The following is a 26,367-nucleotide window of genomic DNA, read 5'->3' on the forward strand; positions in this document are numbered from 1 at the left end:
TGCTCCACCATGGCTGATTTGTTATCCCTCTCAATCTGATTCTCTTGCCTTCTCCTCATAACCTTTGACACCCTTACTAATCAAGAACCTATCAACGTCCACTTTAAATAAACCCAATAACTTAGCCTCCACAGCTGTCTGTGGCAATAGATTCCACAAATTCACCACCCTCTGGCTAAGAAAATTTCTTTTTATTTCTGTTCTAAAGGGTCATCCCTCCATTTTGAGTCTGTACCCTCTGGTCTTTGACTCCCTCACTACAGAAAACATCTTCTCCACATCCACTCTATCTGGGCATTTCAATATTCAATAGGTTTCAATGAAATCCCCCATCATTCTTCTAAACTCCAGTGAGTACAGACCCAGAGCCATCAAACTCTCCTCATACATTAACCCTTCCTGAATCTCCTCTGGACCCTCTCCAATGCCGGCACACCTTTTCTTAGATAATGGACTCAAACCTGCTCACTATACTCCAAATGTAGTCTGACCAATGCCTTATAAAACCTCAGCATTACAGCCTTGCTTTTTTTTATTCTTGATGTCTCAAAATAAATGCTAACATTGCATTTGCCTTCCTTACCACTGACCCAACCTGCAAGTTAACCTTGCCTGGTCTGGATGGCTTGAGTTAAAAAGAGTAACTGATGTTTTAGCTGGAGCAGATGAGACTGAGGAGTGCTTCAGTCATTGCCTTCCGTGATAAGGGGCATAATAGGGTAGGGGATTGATAGGTTTTTTTTTTACAATAGGGAAGTCTAAAATTAGATGGAGTAGGTTTAACGCAAAAGGAAAGTTTTAAAGAGAACCTGAGAGGCAATTTTTTTACACACTGCATGATGGCTATTTGAAACAAGCTGATAGAGACGGCTACAAATACAAAATTTAAATGACTTTTGGACAGGTGCATGGATAGGAAGGGTTGGATAAAAATGGGCCAAATACAGATATCTGGGACCAGATGAACAAGACAGTCTTGTTGCCCTTGTCGAATTGGGCCAAAAAGCCTGTTTTCCAAGCAGTATAATGTAACTCTGTGTCTCAAAATCCAGATAAGGATGTGCTGTTTGGCTAAGTGGGACATTTGACTAACAAGCAAGAATGTACAAAAGAATGGAAAAAGGAAGAGAGGAATGGCAAGCAGTAATGACCAGCCCTGCCACAGAAAGAAAGAACAAGTTATCAGTAATTGACAAACTCAGATAATGTGTCCAGTAACCATATAACCATATAACAATTACAGCACGGAAACAGGCCATCTCGGCCCTTCTAGTCTGTGCCGAAATCTTACTCTCACCTAGTCCCACCGACCTGCACTCAGCCCATAACCGTCCATTCCTTTCCAATCCATATAGCTGTCCAATTTAACTTTAAACGACAAAAGTAGGCAGCAATGTGCTCAGGGGAAAGATAATGTGTTGTTCCTTAAGATTCCATTGGGCTTTGTTGTAACAGTACAGAGGACCACAGCTCACAATAGGCAGTGGGTTGATGAGTTAAACTGGGAGGTATCTTGTAGCTGGGGTTAACTGTTGCAGACTGAGCTACCCTGCTTCAAAATTGCATTAACCCACAGCTGTTCCCTTCAAATAAAAAATATCAGAAAACTGTAGATTCCATGAGACCATAAGATAAAGAAGTAGGATTAGGCCATTCAGCCCATCGAGTCCACTCCTTGGAAATGCATTGAAACTTATTTGGTAGGTTTCCATGAGATACTCCATCATCTTTCTGAATTTCATTGTGCTGGCCCAGAGACTTTGAACACTCCTCATTCCACTTTCAGGTCCCTATTCTAGAGCACAAATTGCTGTACTGACAGAGATGCTTTCCTTCAAATAAGTTATTCTCCTTACTTTGATAAATGGAAACACTCCATTCCAGGCCTTGAGTTAAAAAAAAAACACAGGACAGTTTGGCTCAATGAAGTTCTTAATCAGAATTGCTGAAGGCAAATTATTTGGTACTCATCTCATCACTGTTTGAGGGAATTTGCTGTGAACAAATTGTCGTTGTGTGTCTTACATTGATCAGTGACTAGAATAGGCACAAAAGGGCAACATAAGGTTATAAATGGAGTTTCAGAAAAGCATCCTTTCCTTTTTCATCATTAGGACCAGTCTCTATTCTGAGGCCACATACTACACTGTCAATTAGAGAAATACCTGCGTTCTTTGCATTGCCATCTGTGTAAAGCCAAGCCACAAATATTCTCCCTGGCTTATGGCATTGATCTGTCCAAGCATTTGAACCTGTCTTACAAGTGATGGAATTCCATTGAATCAGATTTCTAGTGACCATTTGCCACTCATTCCAGTCTTGGCTGGGTTCTAGTTTGCAGTGAGAATTCTTTGCTGTCTACCGCACATCTGTTGTCCATACCCACACACTGCACATGCCAGGAAATTTGTGCCCATCTGCATGAAGATGTTTGCATATCAGCTACTAACTGAGAGGAAGCCCTTGTGATTTATGAGCTTGCACAACAACCTTGCACTCAACATCATTAAGACCAAGGAACTGATTGTGGACTTCAGGAATGGAAAGTCAAGGGAACACACACCAGTCCTCATCGAGGGATCAGCAGTGCAAAGGATGATAGTTTCAAGTTCCTGGGTGTCAACATCTCTGAAGATCATTCTTGTGTCCAACACAACAGCAGCTATATTTCATTAGGAACTTGAGGAGACTTTGTATGTCACCAAAGACTCTGCAAATTTCTACAGGAGTACCGTGGAGGGCATTCTAACTGGTTGTCTCACCTTCTGGTATGGAGGGCCTATTGCACAGGATTGGAAAAAAGCTGAAGAACATTTTAAACTCAGCCAGCTGCATCATGTGGACTAGCATCAAAGTCATCTTCAAAAATCGATGCCGAAAGAAGGCAGCGCCTATCATTAAAGGCCTCCATCACCCAGGACATGCCCTTATCTCATTGCTCCAATCAAGGAGGAGGAACAGGAGCCTAAAGACACTCAATTTGTTAGGAACTGCTTCTTCCCCTCCACCACCGGATTTATGAATGGACAATGAACCCATGAACCCTACTTCACTATTTTCTTTTGCTCTCTTTTTGCACTTCTTAATTTGTTTTGATATATATTTGTTATTGTAATTTATAGTTTTTTGTTATTATGTATTGCAATGTACTACTGCCATAAAACAACAAATTTCACAACATTTGCCAGTGATATTAAACATGATTCTGATTCTGTCTTTGTTGCCCTTGGGATGAACTTATGGATGTATGGTCAAAGGTGTGCTTGTAGGAAACTGCCTGCCTGTGCTAGCCTCTTCCTGATGCAGTGGGCAGACTGAGCTGACGCATTATCCAAGAGACAGACTGGACTCCAAGCAGTGTCAACATCAGGCAAAGATATCCCCTCCAGAACACCCTAAAGGCCTTCTTTGAACTTAATTTGAAATGTCCCTAAAAGTACAGACTGTTAACAGGCCAGTATATAATTTAATTGAAAGTGCCCTAATAATGGAGAAATTAATTCAAGCAGCCAAAAGAAGGTAAAATAAGTAGGCCTTTGGTTATATTTCTGCTCGAGGTTAGGAATGGAGTCAAAGTTATTAAATCAGCTTGCAAGCTACAATGATGGTTATAGCGGGGGAGCAGGAGATCAGATGAACCAAAATCCAATCCTCACCTCATCTCAAGCAACCACCTTGGATTGCAGAGAAACAAGACTCTGAAATTTTCTGCTGCACACATCAAGGGCCTGGCTGTTTCCTGCAGAATGATTAGCTTAGGTCTGTCCCACAGATCTCAAAGGATTCTAAGGTCATTGGAGGTCACCAAGACTGAAAGAATTACTGAAAAATTTGCAATTGATTCCATTCAAATATAAACATGTAATAACTGGTCATTATAAGAAATGGCAGAGCATTATAAGTATTAAAAATAATGCTGAAAGTATTTAGTGAGTCAGAATAAGTACTTGGCCAACATCTGATGAATGTTGAGACAGATTCTGCACATTTTCCACTGTATGATTCAGTGTTACATGTTGTTACATAATGCTAAATATGGATATTGGCAGGTGTTGCTGGTTAATGCTGGAAGGCACGTTATCTTGAAGAGCTAATTATTTGAAAGGATCTAGAGACACTTGACACTTGGAGTTTGGCTTGGTTACTGGCAAATTACCTGTAACGCTGATGAATGTCAAGTAGCGAGCCCAGTAATATCAAGCAAGTCTGCACTCAGGAATTTGATGCACCAATATAAGAAAAGGAAGCAGTCAAGCTGTTAGGCGGAGGTGACAGTGGAAGGAATGGTTGTGATGCTACAACATAACAGAGACAATGATAATAACCACTATTGATGAAAATCTATATTGATTTACTTTGTCAATGATGTAAACAAGGACTCTGTTTAAGTTACTAAGCGAAAATCAAAAGGGCTCAACTGATGGTGCAGAGAAATTGGATATTTAAATTTAAATAACTATGTGAATTATAGAATTAGAATGCCGTCAAAAACAGATAAGGAACCATCAATTTTCATTTTTTTTTAAATCTGCTTTACTCGTGTTTTTTAGGCAAGAAGATTGCCAGTCCTACAAAAATTACTGTAGATGCTGAAATAAAACCGAAAGTTTTGGAGGCATCCTGCAAGTCAGATAGAATCTTGGAGAGAGAAGGAGATAACATTTCATGTTCACCACCTTTTTCCAGAACTAAAAAAGTGAGACAGCAAGCTTTGCAGAGATTGGGAGGAGGGAGAGAATGGAGGGATGTTTGTATTGAAGTGGAAACCACAGGAAACTGATTGACACCAGCAGCTGTGGTGCCAGCTGAGAGGGTGGCAAAGGCTAGAGAACTCAAGTTTTTTCTCTTCATTTCTACAATGGGTTATGAACTTGTGGCTAGAATTGAGAAACCAGATGGAAGGAATAAAATGCATATCAGATGAATATATATTTAAGAAAATGAAATCAGGATCCAATGTAAAATCAGTCATTATTCTTATCTCATGCTCAAATCAAATCCCACAATCCATATAGCTTTGAGTCATTACTGGGTTGTATAGAACCTTTTATAAATCGTGCACCAGCTAAGAGATGTTCAACTGCTAAAATTGCAAATAGTGATCAGGTGGTGATCAGCCAAAGTTGTAAGAAAACACAGACATATGAATTAGAAACAGGAGATGCCTCTCAAGCCCATTCTTCATTCGAGTGAGATCATGGCTGATTTTACTGTAGCCTCAGTTCTACATTTCCATCCATCCTCTCAAGACCTGACTTGTCAAGACTCTCTCTTCTTCTGCTTTAAAAATATTGAACTACTCTGCTTCCGCTACTCTTGTCATAAGAGAGTTCCAAGATCTACAACCTCTGAGAGAAAAGAAATCACATGTCTTAAGTCAAAGTCAAGTTTATTGTCTTCTGCAGAACTACATGGTATAATGAAAAAATTAGTTGCAGCAGTATCACAGGCACAAAGCATCAAATAAACAGCATTCAGAAGAGATCCATAAACTATACCTTTACAAGAAAGAACACAATTAGAACAAAAAAGAAACAAAGTTGATTTTAGTGCAAACTGATCATACTGTTGTTACGCTGAGATAATAATTAAGTTTTTATTGTTGGTTCAAGAACAGAATGGTTGAAGGGAACAAACTAATCTTGAATGTAGTGGTGTGGGTCTCAGGCTTCTGTACCTCCTGTCTGAATGTAGCTGCAAGAAGGTGGCAAGGCCCAGACTGAGGGGACCTTTGATGATTGATGTTGTCTTCTAGAGGTAGCATCTCTTGCAGATACTACCAATGGTGAGGAGGGATGTACCCAAGGTGTATTGATCCCTCTGTTCTCCCTCATTCCTCAGTGTCCTACTGTTTACTGTGTAAGACCTACCCTGGATGGTCCTACCAAAGTGCAACACCATGCATTTGTTTGCATTAAATTCCATCTGCCATTTTTCAGCCCATTTTTTCAGATGGTCTAGATCCCACAGCAAGCTCTGATTGTCTTCTTCGTAGTACACTACACCCCAGTCTCGGTGTCAGCTGCAAATTTGCTGATCTAGTTAACCACATTATCATCGAGATCATTGACAAACAGCAGACCCAGCAATGATGCCTGCCGCATTCCATTAGTCACAGGCCTCCAGTCAGATAAGCAACCATCTACTACTACTCTCTGCTTCCCCCACAAGGTCAATGTCTGAAACAATTTACTACCTCAACTTGAATGCCAAATGACTGAACCTTCCTGACCAATCTCCCATACAGGACCTAGTCAAATACCTTGCTAAATTCCATGTAGACAACATCCACTGCCTTGCTTTCATCACCTTTCCTGGTAACTTCCTCAAAAAACTCCATAACATTGATTAGGCATGATCTAATATGCACAAAGCCATGCTGACTATCTTTAATCAGTCCCTGTCTATACAAATACTCATGTAACTGGACTGTTAGAATACCTTCCAATAACTTTGCTACTACTGATATCAGGCTCACCAGTCTATAATTTCCTAGTTTATTTTTAGAGCCTTTCTTAAACAGCTATATCCTTCCATTCTCCAGTATCTCACCTTTTGCTAGGGCTGATTTAAGTATCTCTGCTAGAGCTGGTGCAATTTCAGCACTAGCCTCCCACAGAGTCCTAGGGAATACCTTGTCATTGTTTGCAGCTTGATAGATGTGATCAAAAGACTCTTAGACGGAGACCTGAATGTGCAGCATACAGAAGGGTATGGATATTGTGTAGGCAGAAGTGATTGGTTTAGTTTGGCATTTGATTACTAATTTAATTACTTCAACACAACACTGTGGACCAAACAGCTTGTTCCAATGCTACACTGCTCTATGTTTTATATTTTTATGCTCAGCCTAGAGCTATTTCTTGATGGCATTGGTTCACTCAACTTGATTCAACTGACATTAATAGAATTATAACAAAGGAAGGCAGAATTTCAAACACCAGCCGTGTCCACCACAACTTTGAATTTGAACCCAATTACTTCAACTCCAAAGGTTACTGAAGTCCACCTATCGCCTGCCAGCTTCTTATTTCATTCTCCCTGCTCCACCTACCCGCATTTCCTCTCAGCTGGTTTCACCTATCACCTACCAGCTTGTAATCCTTCCTCTCCTCCCCACCTTCTTATTCTGGGACCTTCCCCCTTCCTTTACATTCCTTGTATAGGGTATCAGCCCAAAATGTCGACTATTTGTTCCTGTCTATTGATTCTGCCTGACTTGCTGAGTTCCTCCAGCATTTTGGGTGTGTTGCTCAAAATTTCCAACATCTGAAAAATCTCTTGCATTTGTAAAATTATTGTGAGTTTTTGAAGCAAGGCCAAAATGTATTGCCCAATTTCTATTGACTTTGAGAAGGTGATCCACTGCACTAAACATCAGTCCTTCTGATGAAGATACTGCAACAACGTTGGAAGGGAATTCCAGAACTTTAGATCCATTGCTGATAAAGGAGCAACAATTTATCTTCAAGTCAGGATGGTGTATATCTTGGAGGGAACTTGCAGGGGTCTGCAGTGCTCCTCTGTGCCTGCTGTCCTTGTATTTCCTGGAGGCAGATGTTACAAATTTGTGAGGAACTAAAGGAGCAGCTAAAGCAAATAACTGCCCATGACATAACTAAGATAATATTGGCTCTTTCGGATACCACTAAATATAAAATTAATTATAAAATCTTTCAGATAAGCATTCACCAAAGCATGTAAAATATGAGCATTATGTTTGCTAGAATACTTGAGAATGTCACATTAATGCCCAATTAAATTGCAAAATTTGTGTAATTGTCTGAAGTGATTTATTAGCATTTAATTACCTCTGCTCTTAGTTTGCCTGTTTTTGCATTCCTGTCACAAGACAGTTCAAATTACTCTTGAGATAAGATAAGCTGATGTTAGCAATTATATTGCATGGAATTACGGGTACATAGAAATTACAGAAGGAAAAAGCTTTCCGACCTTGCCTGTCTTTACCACCACTGCACACAAGAGTTTTCCTGTTATATTATTTTCCCTCTTTCTTAAACTGAAATAAAAAGTAAATCCTGGAGACAGGTCAGATGTGGAAAGAAAAACAGAGTTAAATTTCAGATCAAAGACTCATAGTCAGAATTTAATGAAATTAGTGTCCATTGCTTCATCACTCCATGCTATAATGACTTTCACAGCCAAACCATTTTCTGGGCAGAGGACTTTTAACATTGTAAACCAATGAGTTGTTTGCTATGTCTCCCCTCTTGCTGTGAAACACAGATACCCCTTTTTCCCTTATTAGGGAGAGAGAGAGCCTGTGGTATGATGAATAGTGAACGAATAGTCTTTGGGGTACTGCAAGTCTGTGTCTTTGCTGTTGCTTTGCTGCACTCTGAGTGCTCAGTGGTGGGTGCTGATGCTTTTTTTTAAACTGGTAGGGGAGGGGGGATATTTGCTTTGCTGCAGCTTAGGCATGGGAGGGGGAGCTGGGGGGGATTTGGGGTTCTAACATTTAACTGTCATTCATTCTTTGGGGGCACTCTTCTGTTTTCGTGGATGGTTGTGAAGAAAAAACTTTTCAGGATTTATATTGCATACATTTCTCTGACATTAAATGTACCTTTGAAGCCTTTTACCAAAATTCTTAATTGGGTTTATTAGTGATTCCCTGATATTATCCTTCCTTGTTATACTCTTCCCAATATCATCACTTTATACAATTACCTTCTTAATGCCTTTCTAAAATTAAGAGAGTGATTAATTCATTAGGTGACTTTTCAGGAAAAAAGAGAGCCTAGCCTGTTTCTTCTCTTCAGATAATTACTTTCTGGCAGCATACTTGTAAACCCATTTTACAAGTGTTTCTGAACCATCTTCTTAATACACAGAGAGGGAAATGCATTGTATTCCAAGAGTGATTTAATTAAGCTTCTATGCAAGCTGTACAGATTTAGACCTCGTCCAAAGAAACCAAGGGCTCCTTGACAGAGAATTTGTACCCTGCTGCTATCAGGCCTCAAAGGCTTAACATTCTGCTTGTTTTAAATACACAAAGCCACATGAAAACAAGAAGCAACACACACAAAATGGTGGAGGAACTCAGCAGGTCAGGCAGCATCTGTGGAAATGAACAAACAGTCCATGTTTCGGGCCAAGATCCTAATGTTGACTGATTGTTCATTTCCATAGATGCTGCCTGACCTGCTGAGTTCCTCCACCATTTTGTGTGCTTTGCTTTTGATTTCCATTGTCTGCAGAATTTTGTGTGTTTAAGAAAACAAAAAAAATAGTGCAGGAATAGGTCACGTGCTTCTCCATCCCTACCAAACCTGCCACATCATTCAGTATGACCACGGCTGGTCAATGCTGGGCTCAACTCTTTATCTGTGCCAGTTCCCCAGTGTCCTCAATTGCTCAACTTTTCAAATATTTGTTGATCTCCACTTTAAATACATCTAATGATCTGGTTTCCACCACACTCAGTGGAAGGGTATTCAAGAGAAATCGATGTCAAGATAGTCCACACAAATCCAACAAAGGAATGTTGATAAATACCCCACCAAGGAACAGGAAATGGTGTGGTGGTTCACTCACTGTAGTTTGAAGTGGTGAGGCAATGAACACTGATTTCACTGTGTTCTGACCGGAACCATTAACTCTGCTCCTCTGTCCACACGTGATCTGCTGACTGTTTACAATGTTTTCTGATTTTATGGGAGTTTTAAATGAGGTGCATAGAAATTTATTCCCTCAGAAGGCAGTATTTTGTAATTATGAATATGTATCTTTAAAATTATCCATGTGCAAATGCACTTGATGAACTGAATGATTAAATGGATGAAACTTTCTTGATGGATAGGAAATGCATTGGTTCGGGACTGAGTTGGTGTTAGCTTCACTTCAGTGCTTGGTATGATTTAAGAGTCCATTAATAAGGATGAGGTTTCAGAGTCCTCAGAAGCAATGATAAAATAGACCGAAGTCAACATGGTTTCCTTAAGGGGAGATCTAGCCAGACACAAACCTGTTGGAATTCTTTGATGAAGTACAGGCTGGATAGATAAAGGAGAGTAAGTAGATGTTCTTTACTTTGATTTTCAGAAGGCTTTTTAGAAGGTAGAGCACATGAGGTTGCTAAGCAAGATAGGGGCATAATGTATTGCAGGTAAACAGGAAGAAAAAGGTCCACACTCAGGGACTTGGGCTATAAATTTTTTTCTGTATGATATTTTTTCCTGAAATCATAATCACATGTGCTATTTGTGCTATGTGCTATGTGCAGTGTGCTGTTGGTAATGTGTCTTTCACTTTGGCCCTGCAGAAAGCTGTTTCATTTGGCTATATTCATGTATGGTTTAATGACAATTGAACTTCAAGTACTACCATGGATAGAAGACTGGCTGACTAGCGGAGGGCAAAGAGGGAGAATAAATGGACTTTCTCTGATTATCTGCCACTAACTAGTAGTGTTCCTCAGGAGTCTGTATTGGGTCTGCTACTTTCACATTTCATTTTCATGATCTTGATGACAGAATTAATGGTTTTGTTAGCAAGTTTATAAATGATACCAAGATAGTTGGAGGGACAGGTAGAGTCTGCAGAAGGAGTGGAAAGTTAGGGAGAACTGGCAAAGAAGTGGCAGATTCAAGATTGTTTAATATCATTTCCAGTAAACAAGAATAAAGGAGAATGACATAATTGTTACTCAGGATCCAATGCACCACAAAAATATCTATTAAGGTAAAGAACACAAAATATAAATACTTAAGATAGCTTATATATATAGATTGATCGTATGTCCATAAAGTGATGCTAGACTCAGAAGTGCTTGTACATAAGGTGACTGACAGGAAAGGATAAGGTAGTAACACACACAAAAAATGATGATGGAATGCAGCAGGCCAGGCAGCATCTATTGGAAGAGGTACAGTCGACGTTTCAGGCCAAGACTCTTCAGCAGGACTAACGGAAAGAAGAGCTAGTAAAAGAGGTTTGAAAGTGGGAGGGGGAGGGGAGATCCGAAATGATAGGAGAAGACAGGAGGGGGAGGGATGAAGCCAAGAGCTGGGAAGTTGATTGGAAAAAGGGATACAAGTCTGGAGAAGGGAGAGGATGGGAGGCCTAGGGAGAAAAAAAGGGGGAGGGGAGCCCAGCGGAAGATGGAGATCAGGCAAGGAGTTATAGTGAGAGGGACAGAGGGAGAGAAAAGAGAGAGAGAAAAAAAAGGGGGGGAAAAATTATAAATAAATAAATAAATCAATAAATCAATAAAGGCTGGGGTAAGAAGGGAAGGAGGGGCAAGAAGGATAAGGTAGTAGTGGGGGGGCTGTTGTGGACAGGTGGGTTAGTGGGTGGAGGTATTGACCAGCCTTACTGCTTGGGGAAAGTAACTGTTTTTGAAGCTGGTGGTCCTAGCATGGATGCTGCGTAGCCTTCTCCCTGATGGGAGTGGGACCACAGTCCATGAGCAGGGTGGTTGTTACTGGCCCTTTTCAGGTACCTTTCTGTGTATGTATCCTTAATGGCAGGTAGGCTGATGCCCATTGAAGAGCTTCCCTGTCCGCCATAGTACAGTGTTCATATCATGCGGTGATGCAGCACGTTCGGATACTTTCTACTATGCATCTATAAAAGGACGTGAGTATAGATGTGCACTCTTCAGCCTCCTTAGAACGCAGAGGCATTGGAAAGCTTTTCTGATTGTGTAGAATGTACTCTAGGACCATGAGATGATGTGCGAGATGTGCACCCCAGGAGTTTGAAACTGCTTGCCATTTCCATTGTTCTGCCACCGTTGTAAAGGAGTGAGTTCTCCTGAAGTCAATAACCATCTCCTTTGTCTTATTGACATTTAGAAAGAGGTTATTTGCCTGGAACCAGGTCTCGAGCTCATCCACCTCCTCTCTGGAGGTCATCTCATCATTGTTAGTGATAAGCCCCACCGCTGTTGTGTCATCGGCAAACTTGACAATGTGATTAGTCGGGATCATTTAATAGTTTTATAACAGCGGGATAGAAGCTGTTCTTGAGCCTGGTGGTATGTGCTTTCAAGCTTTCATATGTTCTGCTGCTGAGAGGGGTGAGAAAAGAGTACATCTGGAATAGGTGAGATCTTTGATTATGTTGGCTGCTTCACCCAGGCAGCAAGGAGTAGAGCTTCTTTTAGTTGGTCAGCCACTATGACCCCTTCATTTTGCTTCCTAACTTCATGTTATTGAAGTATATAAGATTCTGAGGGGATTCATAAGGTAGATTCTGTGAGGTAATTTCCCCTCATGGGGAACCTAGAATTTTCCATAGAAACTGGGTTATTACTTATATTTCAATGCTAAGAAAGACAAATATTTGAACTACAGGTTGTCAAGAATTATGGAGGACAGGTGGAGGATGATGTCAGATCTGCTTTGACATTATTGAACGTGGGAGCTAGAAAAGTTATAGGGAAGAGGCAGAGAATGGAAATGAGGCCATGATCTTATTCACCAGTGGAATAGCCTTGAGGTCTCCAATATCCAGTATGTGAGGAGGTTAGCAACCAGGTCTCTCCAAGTAGCAAACAGGCATGAAACTTTCCAAATAACCTAAGAAATTTGTAGCACCTGATTATAGCCAAAATTAATTACTGTTTGTTGTTAGTTCTAAGTTCAACAAAAAACTAGTACAAATTGCATAAATTTCCAGAAGCCAAAAACAAAAGTAAGTGGATGAATAACTCACCTTGGCATCTCCCTATGACACAGACTCATAGAGACCCTAACATGGGTCAACATAAAATGGGGCCTCACACCTCACTTGGATAATTTGGCTATGCTGCTAGTGATTGTCTCTTCCATGGGCACCTTGGCATCATGCAGTAGTGAATTTCAGGCTGATGAACACAGTGGCAGAAGCTCTGAATAAGCAGGTGTCAGTGGCAAATGCCAACTGGGAAAGTGCCAGAACTGTCTATTGAAGTATGTCCAGCACCATATCTGAACATTGGCCTATTATCCACCACTGAAGTTTTCTCGAACTTACTTCTCTGAGAGGGCCTGCCAAACCCACAGAGACTGTATTACCTGTACCTGGAAATAATTTGGATGATATGTAACTCCACTCAACCATCAATCAGTGTTATACCTAGCTTAAATGGCCACCTGTAATATTCTGCAAATGTACAACTGGCCTCCATTGTGATGACTTATCAGGTATAGGAGGATCTAAAAAGCTCCAATTTTGGTTCCAATTGTCAAGTAAGTAAATTATCATGTGCACAAATACAGTGAGGCAAAGACACAATGAAAATCTTGCTTGCAGAAATATCGGAGGTACGTAGTTTTAGTCAACCCATGGAACATAATTTATATATAAATTATAGACATGAAGAAAAAGACTCCAAATCAAGACATTAGTGCAAAAATACAACCAGAAACAAATCTATGCTCGTGCAAGAGGTGGTCTATAGTATTCCATTGCTGAGGTAGGGTATGGTTGTGCGGGTTAATTCAAGAACGTGATGGTTGTAGGCTGTTCCTCAACATGGTAGTTCCTGTACTTGCAGCGCAGTGAGAAAAGAGCATTGTATAAATGGTGACAATTCTTGGTTATACCATACTCTGTCTCCTCGGAACAAGAGTGAATTTTAAGAATGTTTGTTTCCTTTTTCTTCAAAGAAAATCCATGGGCCAATTTGTTGAAATTGTTTCAACTTGTATTCAAAACATCGATTAATATTTTAAAAGGGATATTTATTTGTTCTTGATTTCTTCTTGTTACAGGTGGGGAGGTTCCTTACACAACCTTAGCCACTCGAATGATGATGGGTGTTTGGTGGCTGTTTGCGCTGATCGTCATATCCTCTTACACAGCAAACCTGGCAGCATTCCTTACAATTAACCGCATTGAAAACTCCATTCAGTAAGTGCTTACCATTGAATACAACTGTTTAATACTGAGATACAATGCTATCAATGGATTCTAGCTGAATTTGGAATTGTAGTATTGTGATTTATTTTGTTTTGAAAAAGAAATGCATGCTGACCTTTTCCTGTGAGAGAATTTCAATTATAAAGGGTTTTTATGGAAATGGAATATTGCACCCTATTTTGCCCTTCTTACCGTAAACAAAGATATAGTTGCTTTCGAGGGAGTCTATTGGGGATTCATCAGATTGGTTCCTAGGATGATCAGTTTGTTCTCCAAGAAGAGCTTGAATAGACAAGGTATTATTCTCTGGAGTTCAGAAGAATAAGAGAGGATTTCATTGAAGATTTCAAGTGGATAATAGGGCTTAATAGATTAGATACACAGAAGGTAATTTCCCCAGTCTGAGAACACTACAACTGAAGGAATAGAGCTGAGCTGACAATTTCTTTCATACTGAGGATGATAAATCTTTGAAATTCTCTTCTCCAGAGGCCGTGGGGGCTTAGTCATACAATTCCTCCAAAAAGGAATCAAAAGATTTCTGGGCTTTGAGGGAATCAAGGAATGCCTGAATGATAGAGGAAAATGGCATTAAAGTAAGAGATCGGCCATAAAAGTAATGACGTTGTTGAACGATAGAACAGACTGAAGGGGCTTACTGGTCTCTTCCTGCTCCATCTTATCATGTCTGTACAGATAAAATGCAGTTTTATGAAATGTTGTGATATTACCATAAGACCATAAGACAGTAAGCAGAATTAGGCCATTTGGCCCAAGAAGTCTGCTGCACCAATTGATCATAGCTAATTTATTTTTTTCCTCAACCCCGTTCTCCTGCCTTCTTCCTGTACCCTTTTACACTCTTTCTAATCAAGAAACTGTCAGTAGCCACTTTAAATATACCCAATGATTTTGGTCTCCACAGCCATCTGTGGCAATGAATTCTACAGATTTACCACCCTCTGGCTAAACAACCATTTACAGTGCTGGGAAATTTGTGCCATTATAGACTTGGTTAACCTTGATCTCTCAGTTTGTACAACAAAATATATTTCTTATTCTATTCATGGTATTCATGAGGTTTATAATAAAGACCAATACAGTAGTTCTGCTTAACACAAGAGATTTTTTGATGATGCCTGACCTGCTGAGTTCCTCCTACATTGTGTGTGTTTTACATTAATTCTTCTTTACATTTTGTTTTGCTATGTTCAATTTTGTTAAGGAGCGATTTTCTATATACAGGCCTACTAGTCATAGAATTAGAGTAATACAGCACAAAAACAAGCTGTTTGGCCCAAATTATCTCTCCCATCCAAGATGCGCACATAAGCAAGTCTCATTTGCCTACACTTGTCCTAAATCCCCATTCCTATTGATGTGCCTGTCAAAGTGTTAATGTACCTGCCTCAACCAATTCCTCTGGCAACTCATTCCATATATGCACCACCCTCTGTATGAATAAATTGTCCCTTAGGCTCCTTTTAAATCTTTCCCCTATCACCTTAAAACGACTCTTTACTTCCCATTTCCTTTGGGGGGAAAAATACTCTCAACTCTGGCACGCCAAACAACTTATGGAACCGGGGGAGATGTCAGGATGCACTGGCCCCTATTGATATTGATATTGTTCTATTATCGTCACGTGATCAGAGGCACAGTGAAAAGCTTTGTTTGAATACTATCCAGATACATTATTCCTAATACATCAAGGAAGTTAAAAGGAAAACAGAATACACAACAAGATATTACTGTTTACAGTTACTGAGAAAGTGCAGTACAGGTAGACAAATAGGCAAGGGCTACAATGAAGAAGATCAAGAAATCAAGAAATCATGATTTCATGTAAGAGAGGTCTATTCAAGAGTCTGATAACAGTGGGAGAGAAGCTGTTGATTGGCTGACCGCATCGACAGGACCCATCATAGATTGGGGGAATGCTTTGTCGAGCATCTTTGCTCCATTCGCCACACCAGCTGGAATTTCCTGCTGGCTATCCAATTCAATGTGACTTACCATTCCCATTCTGACATGTTGGTTCATGACTTCCTCTAATTTCACAATGAGGCCATTCTCGAGTTGATGTAGCAGCACCTTATATCAGTTCCATGTGGCTTCCAACCTGATGGCATAAACGTCAATTTCTCTAGCTTCCAGTAATTTCTTCCCCAACCCCATCCCCCTCTCTTTTCCATTCCCCACTTTATCTTCCTTCTTAACCCTTCTCTTCTCACCTGCCCATAATCTAACTCAGGTGACCCACTTCCTTCCCTTTCTTCTATAGTCCTCTTCCTTCCTTCCTCTTCATTCCTTTTCCTCTTCCACCTACCATGACCACGCTTCTTGCTTTATCACCTTTCCCCCATCCACCACTTCCTCTATTACCTGGTTTCAACTAACACTTGCCAGTTGTACTCCTTCCCCTCCTGTCTTCATATTCTGGATTCTTCTCCCTTCCTTTCAATCCTGATGGAAGGTTTTGGCCCAAAATGTTGACAGTTTATTCTTCTCCATAGATGTGGCATGACCTATTGAGTTTCTCCTGCATTTTGGGTGTGCTGGTAACTACAAGCATTTTATATTGGAAGGTGGATGCCTCAGTGGAACTTTGCACTGACCATCAGTTCTCCTGTACAATCTTCAAACCAGCCCCTCACTATCTCACTGAGCTTCTATGGCATTTATCATACCAAGTCTCATTTGGGTTGCCCAACGAACTAACCCCATCTGCCTGCATTTGGCCCATAGCTATCTAAACCTTTTCTATCCATGCACTAGTCTGCCTTTTAAATGTACCTACCTGAACCACTATTTTTGGCAACTCAAATCTAATCAAATCAAATCAAGTTTAGTTATCATTCAAGCCGTACATAGATACAGCTGAATAAGACAGTATTCCTCTGGGGCCAAGGTGCAAAACATTTAAAATAGCAAGCAAACTTTAAATATATAATGAGTAACATAAGTCAAAATATTGAGCAAAGAAGCATATTCACAAAAAAACACATATAGTCCAAAACCATAAGCAACAATGTCCAGCAATTGATGGTACAGTCTCCCTGCAGTATACAAACACATGCAATCCAGCCTGTCATTCCACCACTCAAGCACAGGAGAGGCCAGGACCCAGTGGAGCTCAACCACGCTGTAGCCCTTCTGCATCTCTCTTTCTTTCTTTCTTTCTTTTTAAATCTTTTTATTGAATAAGTATACAAAAAGGTAAGCCATAAAGGCACTAATACACTGTTAGAATATAATAAAATTACAGGAGATATTAATAAAGAAAAAAAGTGATACACAATGTAATTTAAACATAACATACTAAGGTAATATAATAGTATACTAATTTTTATATATATATATATCAATAGAGAAAAGAAAAAAAAAAACCCCAAAAAAAACCCACCGTGCAACTCAACTAAAAGCAAAGCAAAGCAATGGGCTAACTTGGAACCAAATAGAGTTAAAGAACTTAAAATCACATCCTCAAACCCGACCTCCATTAAAACAAGTAAAAAAAAACAAGAAGGGTATATAAATATGGAGCAAAAAAGAGAAGAAAAAAAATTACATTAAATGAAAATATTGAATAAAAGATCTCCAGGTCTGTTCAAATTTAAGTGAGGAATCATAAAGATTGCTTCTAATTTTCTCCAAATTCAAGCATAATATCGTCTAAGAAAACCAAAAAAAGGTGATTGGAGCGTTAAGCTGTTTCCAATGTTGTAAGTACATCTTTTCGCCATTAAAGTAAGAAATGCAATCATTCTACAGGCTGAAGGAGAAAGATTACTGGAAATTTTAGGTAGTCCAAAGATAGCAGTAATAGGGTGAGGAGAGATATCTATATTCAATACCTTTGAGATAATATTAAAAATGTCTCTCCAAAAAGTTTCCAGAGTAGGACAAGACCAAAACATATGAGTTAAAGAGGCTATCTGCCCCGGACATCTATCACAAAAAGGATTAATATGAAAATAAAAGCGAGCTAATTTATCTTTGGACATATGTGCTCTATGAACAACTTTAAATTGAATTAGGGAATGTTTAGCACAGATAGAGGAAGTATTGACTAATTGTAAAATCTGCCCCCAGTCATCCACGGAAATGATAGACCCCAATTCCTTTTCCCAATCTACCCTAATCTTATCAAATGGAGCTTTCCTAAGTTTCATAATAATATTATAAATCATAGCCGATGCACCTTTCTGACATGGATTAAGGTTAATTATAGTATCTAAAATGTAAGTAGGAGGAAGCATTGGAAAAGAAGAAAGTATAGTACTTAGGAAATTTCTAACTTGTAGATATCTAAAAAAATGTATTCTTGATAAATTATGTTTATTAGATAATTGTCCAAAAGATATAAGGGAACCATCTAAAAATAAATCCAAAAACCGTGAAATACCCTTAGTCTTCCAAATTTGAAAAGCACGATCCGTAAAAGAGGGAGGAAAAAATATGTTACCTAAAATAGAAATCGCTAGCCCAAATTGGTTAAGATCAAAAAATTTTCTGAATTGGAACCAAATACGTAAGGTATATTTAACTATCGGGTTAGATACCTGTTTAAGGCGTTTCAAATCAAAAGGAAGAGAGGAACCTAAAATAGAGCCAAGTGTATAGCCCTGAACAGATTGTAATTCCAATGCTACCCATTTAGGAATGGATAGTATATCCTGATCAAGTAACCAAAATTTCATATGTCGAATATTGATTGCCCAATAATAGAATCTAAAGTTAGGTAATGCTAAACCTCCATCTCTCTTAACTTTCTGTAAATGTTTTTTACCCAGTTTCGGGTTTTTATTTTGACAAATAAATGAAGAAATTTTTGAGTCAACTTTATCAAAAAAAGATTTTGGAACAAAAATCGGTAATGCCTGAAATATATATAGAAATTTTGGCAGAAAAAACATCTTAACTGCATTAATACGACCAATCAAAGTTAAATATAAAGGAAACCATTTAGATGAAAGTTGAATAATATGGTCAATTAAGGGTAAAAAGTTAATCTTAAATAAATCTTTGTGTTTACAAGTAATTTTAATCCCAAGATATGAAAAATAATTATTAATCAATTTAAACGGAAAGTTATGATATAAGGGAAGTTGTTTATTAATCGGGAAAAGTTCACTCTTACTAAGATTTAATTTATAACCTGAAAAGAGACTAAATTGTGCTAATAACTCTAAAACAGCAGGGATGGATTTTTGAAGATTAGAAATATATAAAAGTAAGTCATCAGCATAGAGTGATATTTTATGGGACTTTAAGCCCCGAGTTATCCCAGTAATATTTGGAGATTCTCGAATGGCAATTGCAAGAGGTTCTAATGCAATATCAAATAATAAAGGACTAAAAGGACAGCCTTGTCGAGTACCTCGAAAAAGAGGGAAAAAAGGTGAGCTTAGAGAGTTAGTACGGACCGAGGCCACAGGAGAATGATATAACAGTTTGATCCAGGATATAAATTTCGAGCTAAAATTAAACATTTCAAGCACTTTAAATAAGTAAAGCCATTCTACTCTATCAAAAGCTTTCTCAACATCTAAAGAGATAACACACTCAGGAACATTTTGTGAGGGGGTATAAACAATATTTAACAGTGTGCGAATGTTTTAAAAAGAGTAACGACCTTTAATAAAACCCGTTTGGTCTTCCGAAATAATAATAGGAAGTACTTTTTCTAATCTGTTTGCTAATAACTTAGAAAAAATTTTAGAGTCAACATTTAATAAAGATATTGGTCTATAAGATGCACATTGAGCAGGATCTTTATCCTTCTTTAATATTAGAGAGATTGACGCTCTATTAAAAGATTCGGGAAGTTTGCCAAGTTTTAATGAAGCCTCGAAAACCCTGCAGAACCAAGGGATTAATGAAGGTGCAAAACATTTATAAAATTCTACGGTAAACCCATCAGGGCCAGGAGCTTTCCCCAGGTTCATAGAGGAAATAACATTCTTAATTTCATCAGTGGTAATGGGAGTATCTAGCATAGAAGACATATCCTGTGAGATCTCAGGGAAGTCTAGGTTATCTAAAAAATCATTCATATATTTAGAGTCTCGAGGAGACTCTGATTGATATAAGGAAGAATAAAAATCAAAGAAAGTTTGATTAATCCCCCGCATGATCAAGTATCAGTCGGTCATTTTGATTATGAATCTGATTAATTTGAGATTTAGCATAATTAGACTTCAATTGGTTAGCCAACAGTTTGCCAATTTTGTCACTGTGTACATAAAATTCACTTCTTGTTTTCTTTAATTGGTTTACAATCGAGGACGAAAGTAATAAACTGTGTTCCATTTGAAGTTCAGTTCTTTGTTTATATAACTCCTCAGAGGGAGCTGTAACATATTTCTTATCAATTTCCTTAATCTTGTCCACAATTACCAACGCCTCCTGCTTCAGCTTCTTCCTCAAAGCAACAGAATACGAGATAATCTGACCACGAATATAAGCTTTAAAAGTATCCCAAAGAATGTTCACAGAAATATCCTCTGTATAGTTGATTGTAAAAAAAAATCAATCTGTTCATTCATAAAGTTAACAAAGTCCGAGTCCTGAAGCAACAGCGAATTAAAATGCCATTGTCTATTATTTTGTGTATTACCCTGAATTTTAATAGAAAGCTTAAGTGGAGCATGATCCGAAATGGTTATAGAGTCATAATCACATTTAATCACTGAAGAAATAAGACGAGAGTCAATAAAGAAATAATCAATTCTTGAATAGGAATGGTGAACATGTGAAAAAAAAGAAAAATCTTTTTCCTGAGGATGCAGAAAACGCCAAATATCCGTTGACCCAGAATCAGAATTAATCAAAGTTGCAGATTTATTAGGTAAGGTCCGTAGAGGAGCCGAACAATCCAAAGCTGGAGATAAATAGGTATTAAGATCTCCGCCCCAGATCAATGAAAACTCATTCAAATTCAGGAACTGATTAAATAATGATTTATAAAATTCTGGACAGTCCATATTGGGAGCATAAACATTAACCAAAACTACCTTTTTATTAAATAGTAGACCACTAACCAGTAGAAATCTACCATTCGGATCAGAAATAATATCTTGTTGTATAAAGGTAACTGAGGAGTCTATAAAAATAGAGACGCCTCGAATCTTAGCGTTAGAGTTCGAATGGAACTGTTGATCCTTCCAGAATTTAAAAAAAAGTAGTCTGTCCCCCCTCCACACATGGGTCTCTTGTAAAAATAAAATTTGTGCTTTAAGTCTCCGGAACACTTTAAAATCTTTTTTCCTTTTAATAGGATGGTTAAGACCATTAGTATTCCAGGAGACGAAATTAATAATAGACTCCATAAACCCTAAAGTCAACCCGCAACAAGGAGGATTGACAATAGGCTCAACCCACGAACCCGGAAAGGGAACAGAACAAATAAGAGATACCAGGAAGGAGAACGCAACCAATACTTCAATAGTATACATAGCCCAAGATGAAAAAAACTAAGACGTGAAGCCCCTCCCACCACCCCCCACCCCATGACCCCAAGGCTAAATCTAACACAGACCAGCCAGAAAGAAGCAAGCACTAAAACTACCCCCATGACTTCCGATAGACGCTCCTGTGAACAGTATAAGAATAAAAAAAGTAAGTCAATTAAAACAAACACTTAATATAACAGAGAAAAAGGCCAGAAAATATTAAAAAAACCGCAACAAACCCCAGACCCTATGAATAAACAAAAAAATAAATAAAATTATTAACATAAACTAGTTATAAAAACCTACAAAAAAAAGTAGATTTAAAAACTACAAAATTTAAGGCCTCAAAGGAAATACGTAGAATGACGCTGAGAGAATAACCAGCCAGAATCCCCTGGGAAAAAGAAAGGAATGACGCAGATAGAAAGAAAGTTTAGCAACCATATTAATTAATCAAAAATAAACTTTTCTGCCCATATAAGGCAAAAAAAATTAAGGCTGACAGATTCACAACCTCCGATCAAACGGAGATAGTTAAAAATTACGATTAAGATGTCGAAGGTGAAAATTGATCCAGATAACTCTGGGCATCCAATGGGGATTCAAAAAAACGAAGGGCTCCATTCAACGTACGAATCCTTAGACGTGCTGGGTAAAGCAGCGCTGGTTTTAAATCCATCTTGTAGAGTTCCGACATCACCGATCTGTAACGAATCCATTGATCCCGAATTGGTTTACTGAAATCCTCCACGAATTGGAACTTAAGATCCAAAAAATCAATGTAAGCTTTAGATCGAACAAAACGAAACAGTTTCTCCTTGTCTTGAAAATAATGAAAACGTAAGATGACATGTCGAGGTTTATCTGACTTAGACGAGTATGATGGAACTCTGTGAACACGATCCAATAACAGTGGTTGGTCGGGAAATACAGTAGGAAATGCATCTTTTAAAAGTTGAGAAAAATACTTCATAGGGTTATCAGATTCGACAGCTTCACACACCCCAATCATTCGAAGATTCTGCCGTCGTATTCTGGATTCTAAGTCAGAGTTTTTAAAAGTCAGAAAGTTTCTTCTTCATTACCTTAATTGTTTCTTCGATTTTCTCCATCTTGAGTTCATTTTGTTGTGTGGATTTTTGAAGATCAGATATAACCGACTGATGTTCCGTAATAGATGTTTGAATCTTATCGATTGAATCGGCAATTTTCTGGAAATTAATTGAAATTTCCGCACGAATCAGCTGGGTAATAGAGGTTGAAATTTCCCTTTGAATTAGATCCAATATAGCTTTCAAAGTCACCGGTGGTTCAGTCGTAGGAAAATCGGTACCTTTCGGTCTAACCGGAGGTTTGCCGTCCTTCCCGTTTTTTCCATTCTTAGACATAGCAGACCTTAAAAGCATCCGATTATCAAAAAGCCCAATTTATTTCAAAATATTGTAAAAGTCGGTGCCTTAATGGTTAATTAAAATATAGCTGATCATAAGAAAAAAAACTCAGAGGTAATGGAGCGAGTCAAGAACACGACTTCACTCCATAAGCTCTACCGGAAGTCCCCCTGCATCTCTCACCTGGCCTGCAGCAGCAGGCAAGCCCAAGGCTTGAGACCTAGTTTGCGCTACATCTGAGGCTACAAAGCTCCCATGTCATCCGTCCTTCCACCAGGCAAGGGTAACAGGCCTACAGCAATTTACATTATCACTGTCCAACAGAGTCTTGCAATGGCAAGTGTAATGTCCAAGAAAATCTCCCACGGTTATACTGCACCAACTCCGATGTTTCCGAGTAGCGGGCAGCGACATGGTCTGCAGCCAGGTCAGCTCCGCTGTACCCACACCGCTCCTTGGACATATTGGCGGGCTCCTCTGATATCCCGACCAGCTCCTCCAACACCTTGGCCGGCTCCACTGCCACACCAGTCCAGCTACTCTGGTCAATAAGCAGCTCACTAATGGAGTAACCCTGCAGTACCCAATGTTCTTGGAGTAGAACTGTCATTGAATCATTAAAAAAAAAAGTACCTTTGGTTAGCCCCTGATTGGCATTCGCATGTGCTGCCATCTTACCAGAAGCTCATTCGAAATGCACCAATGTGTGAAGAAGCTACCACTGACATCCGCTATAAACTTCTTGTCTCTGATGTTAAACCTATGCTCTCCTGCTTTTAGCATCTCCACCCTTGGAAAAAAAGCTTCATGGTCTTAAGACCACTTCATACTCTTTTATATGCTGCAGTCTTGTACATTCCAGGATGTAATGTACACAACCTCTCACTGTAACTCAATAAAAGTAATTAGATTTACAACAATAATAACCAGATTTTCCACTGTAATCAGATTTGATCTTGAATGCCTTCCATATAAGGTGGGCCCAATTCTGTTTTTTTTTGTTCTCTCCTCTATAGGGAGCCCTAGGCTCCTTGAAACTGAAATATTTTACTCTGAAGGAGCTGAGTGATGTGTCCAACTTTCCTCATGCCCAACACCCATTCCAAAGAGATGACCCAGCCAAATAAAACCACCAAAGGTTTCCTGGACAAGCACTGTAAAATAAAGAAGTTTGAATTATTAGTATTCATGAAGATCAAGTATCTGATCTTCACCACATATCCAAAATGTCTTTATGGTAGGGGTTGACCATCACTTTACATTGGGAGCTCTACAGATTCACTGAGAGGTGTTTGATTTTAACCACAGAGGAAAGAGCCTTTGGGTGATGGGTCAAGAGATCCCATTCTCGATTCAGCTTCACTACAACTGACAATATCTTCAGACAATAGGTATATTGTGCTCTTGAAAGTGCACAACAACTCTCTGGGCCCTTGTTCACATTCAAGTTCCAGTGCCTCAATTTATTTTGTACTCTGAGCAAGGGAAAATTGTTGATGAGGTATGAAAAGAATATTTTCTCTCATCTACGTAGGAAAATGATAAACTAGAAATTTAATTTCACCTGATCTCACCATCCTGTTATTGAAGTGAAAATGACACCTTATATTTTGAAAGGTAATTCATCTAGGCAGCTGAGATAACCTGAAAATCAATTCAAAATGTGTTTCCCTCACTGTAAGGGGGCTCGTGTTCCCAATGTGGTTCTGCCTATAGTGAATAAGGAATCTCACTATCTCTCTGTCTGTCTCACAATCTAATATGAACATGTTCTACTCCTGTGGCATTGCTTAAGAAAACAGGAGCAATTTCTGAAATCTGACACAGAAAGAAGCATGACGATTGCACAAAGTAAATGGCTTGTGCAAGGTGTTTAACGTGCTGTCAATATAGGCTCCATAGAAGGAGAGACGGCATTTTGCAATGAACTAAATTCAATATTCTGAAAACACATGCTTGCACTAAGCATTAATCTCATTCAGAATTGCACATTTTGGTGGTAACTAATTGATCTTGAAACCAATGGCTTGGAATAGATTGCTTCTCAGCCATGTTTTAAAATGACAAAACCCATGTAATGCAAAACATTAACTTGGTAATAGCTGTAGCAGACTACAATCGGTACAGAGACATACCTCTCAGAGAAACTAAGTATTTCTTTCGCTCTAAGTGAGTCAAATCAAAAGACATTCAAAATTTAACCTTTTTGTGTCTTACATCAAAGGAAACGAATGAATCTAATAATTATATACCAATGCAGAACTCAGTATTATTAACTTTATCTAATAATAGGGTCATGCACTGAAACTGAGAGCGGTTGAAAATCTAAAAAGCTCAAGTACATCACTTTCTGCAGGGCCTGTTTCTTCATTGATTTACAGATGAAACGTTAGTGAGAGAGTGATGAGATGGTTTGGATGTGGTGAGAATGCTTGATTTCAGGATTTCCTTAATAATCTATATGGATCATATTAAATGCTTTATTCCCAAAGCCCTCTGTGATGAACTTTTACATTTCAAAGGCTATATTGACTCTAGAAGGAGAGCAGTTCAGATTCACCAGGATGTTCTTTATGCAGTAATTAGATTACATGAAGATTTCATGAATTAGCATTTTACATCACAGAACAGTGATTTAATTAGATTTTTTTAATAATTTAAGATATGAATGAAGTTATTGGTGGAGATGAGGAGAGATTTTATTTATTAAAGGTATGAGAGTATAGAATATGAGGACACTTCCTTAAAATCAGAAGCAAACCAGACTGGAGGGAAATTAATAGTCAGTGGGTGGTAAATTTGTGAAACCCTCTCTTTCCCACTATAAGCAATTTCAATTAAAATTTTAAAGATGAATATAATGGGATAACTATAACTAGCCAAAGTGAAGATGATTCTCGTCAATTAAATATGTTGCCAGCATACATCGTCCAGGCATATGAGGGTGAGAAAGATTGGCTGGATAAGTGTTGTCACAACATCAGTAAGATCAAGGAACTGATTAGACATTAGGAAAGGGAAAGCAGGAGAACTCACAGCAGTTCTCATTGAAGGGTTTAGCAGTGGAAAGGGTGAGCTTCAAGTTCTTGGATCTCAGCGTCTCAGAAGATCTATCCTAGGCCCAACATATTGACGCAATTACAAAGAAAGTATGCCGGCGGCTGTATGTCATTAACAGTTTCAGGAGAATTTAGACCATAAGACCATAAGACATAGGAGCAGAATTAGGCCAGCTGGCCCATCGAGTCTGCTCCGCCATTCGATCATGGTTGATCCTATTTTTCTATCTCTATCTCTTCCTCAACACCCAGTTCCTGGCCTTCTTCCCACAACCTTTGATACCATGTCCAATCAAGAACCTATCAATCTCTGCCTTAAATACACCCAACGAACTGGCTTCCACAGCTGCATGTGGCAACAAATTCCACAAACTCACTACCGTTTGCCTAAAGAAATTTCTCGGCATCTTTGTATTGAAAGGGCGCCCCTCTATCCTAAGGCTGTGCCCTCTTGTCCTAGACTCTCTCACCATGGGAAACATCCTTTCTACATCTACTCTGTCTATGCCTTTCAACATTTGAAAGGTTTCAATGAGATCCCCCCCTCATCTTTCTGAATTCCAGCAAGTACAGAACCTGAGCCATCAA

The 26,367-nt window shown here is 38.8% G+C and overlaps 1 protein-coding gene across 1 annotated transcript in view; it reads left to right on the plus strand.

The window, feature by feature from the left end:
- grid2 (glutamate receptor, ionotropic, delta 2) overlaps window positions 1–26,367 on the plus strand; it is a 1,194,553-nt gene that overhangs the window by 1,009,224 nt on the left and 158,962 nt on the right. The window contains exon 12 of the mRNA XM_072257001.1: window positions 13,725–13,863. Within this exon, the coding sequence (XP_072113102.1) occupies window positions 13,725–13,863 (139 nt within the window). The remainder of the gene's footprint in view (window positions 1–13,724; window positions 13,864–26,367) is intronic.

The sequence above is a fragment of the Mobula birostris genome, chromosome 4 (assembly GCF_030028105.1).
Source record: "Mobula birostris isolate sMobBir1 chromosome 4, sMobBir1.hap1, whole genome shotgun sequence".
Taxonomy (NCBI): Eukaryota; Metazoa; Chordata; class Chondrichthyes; order Myliobatiformes; family Myliobatidae; genus Mobula; species Mobula birostris.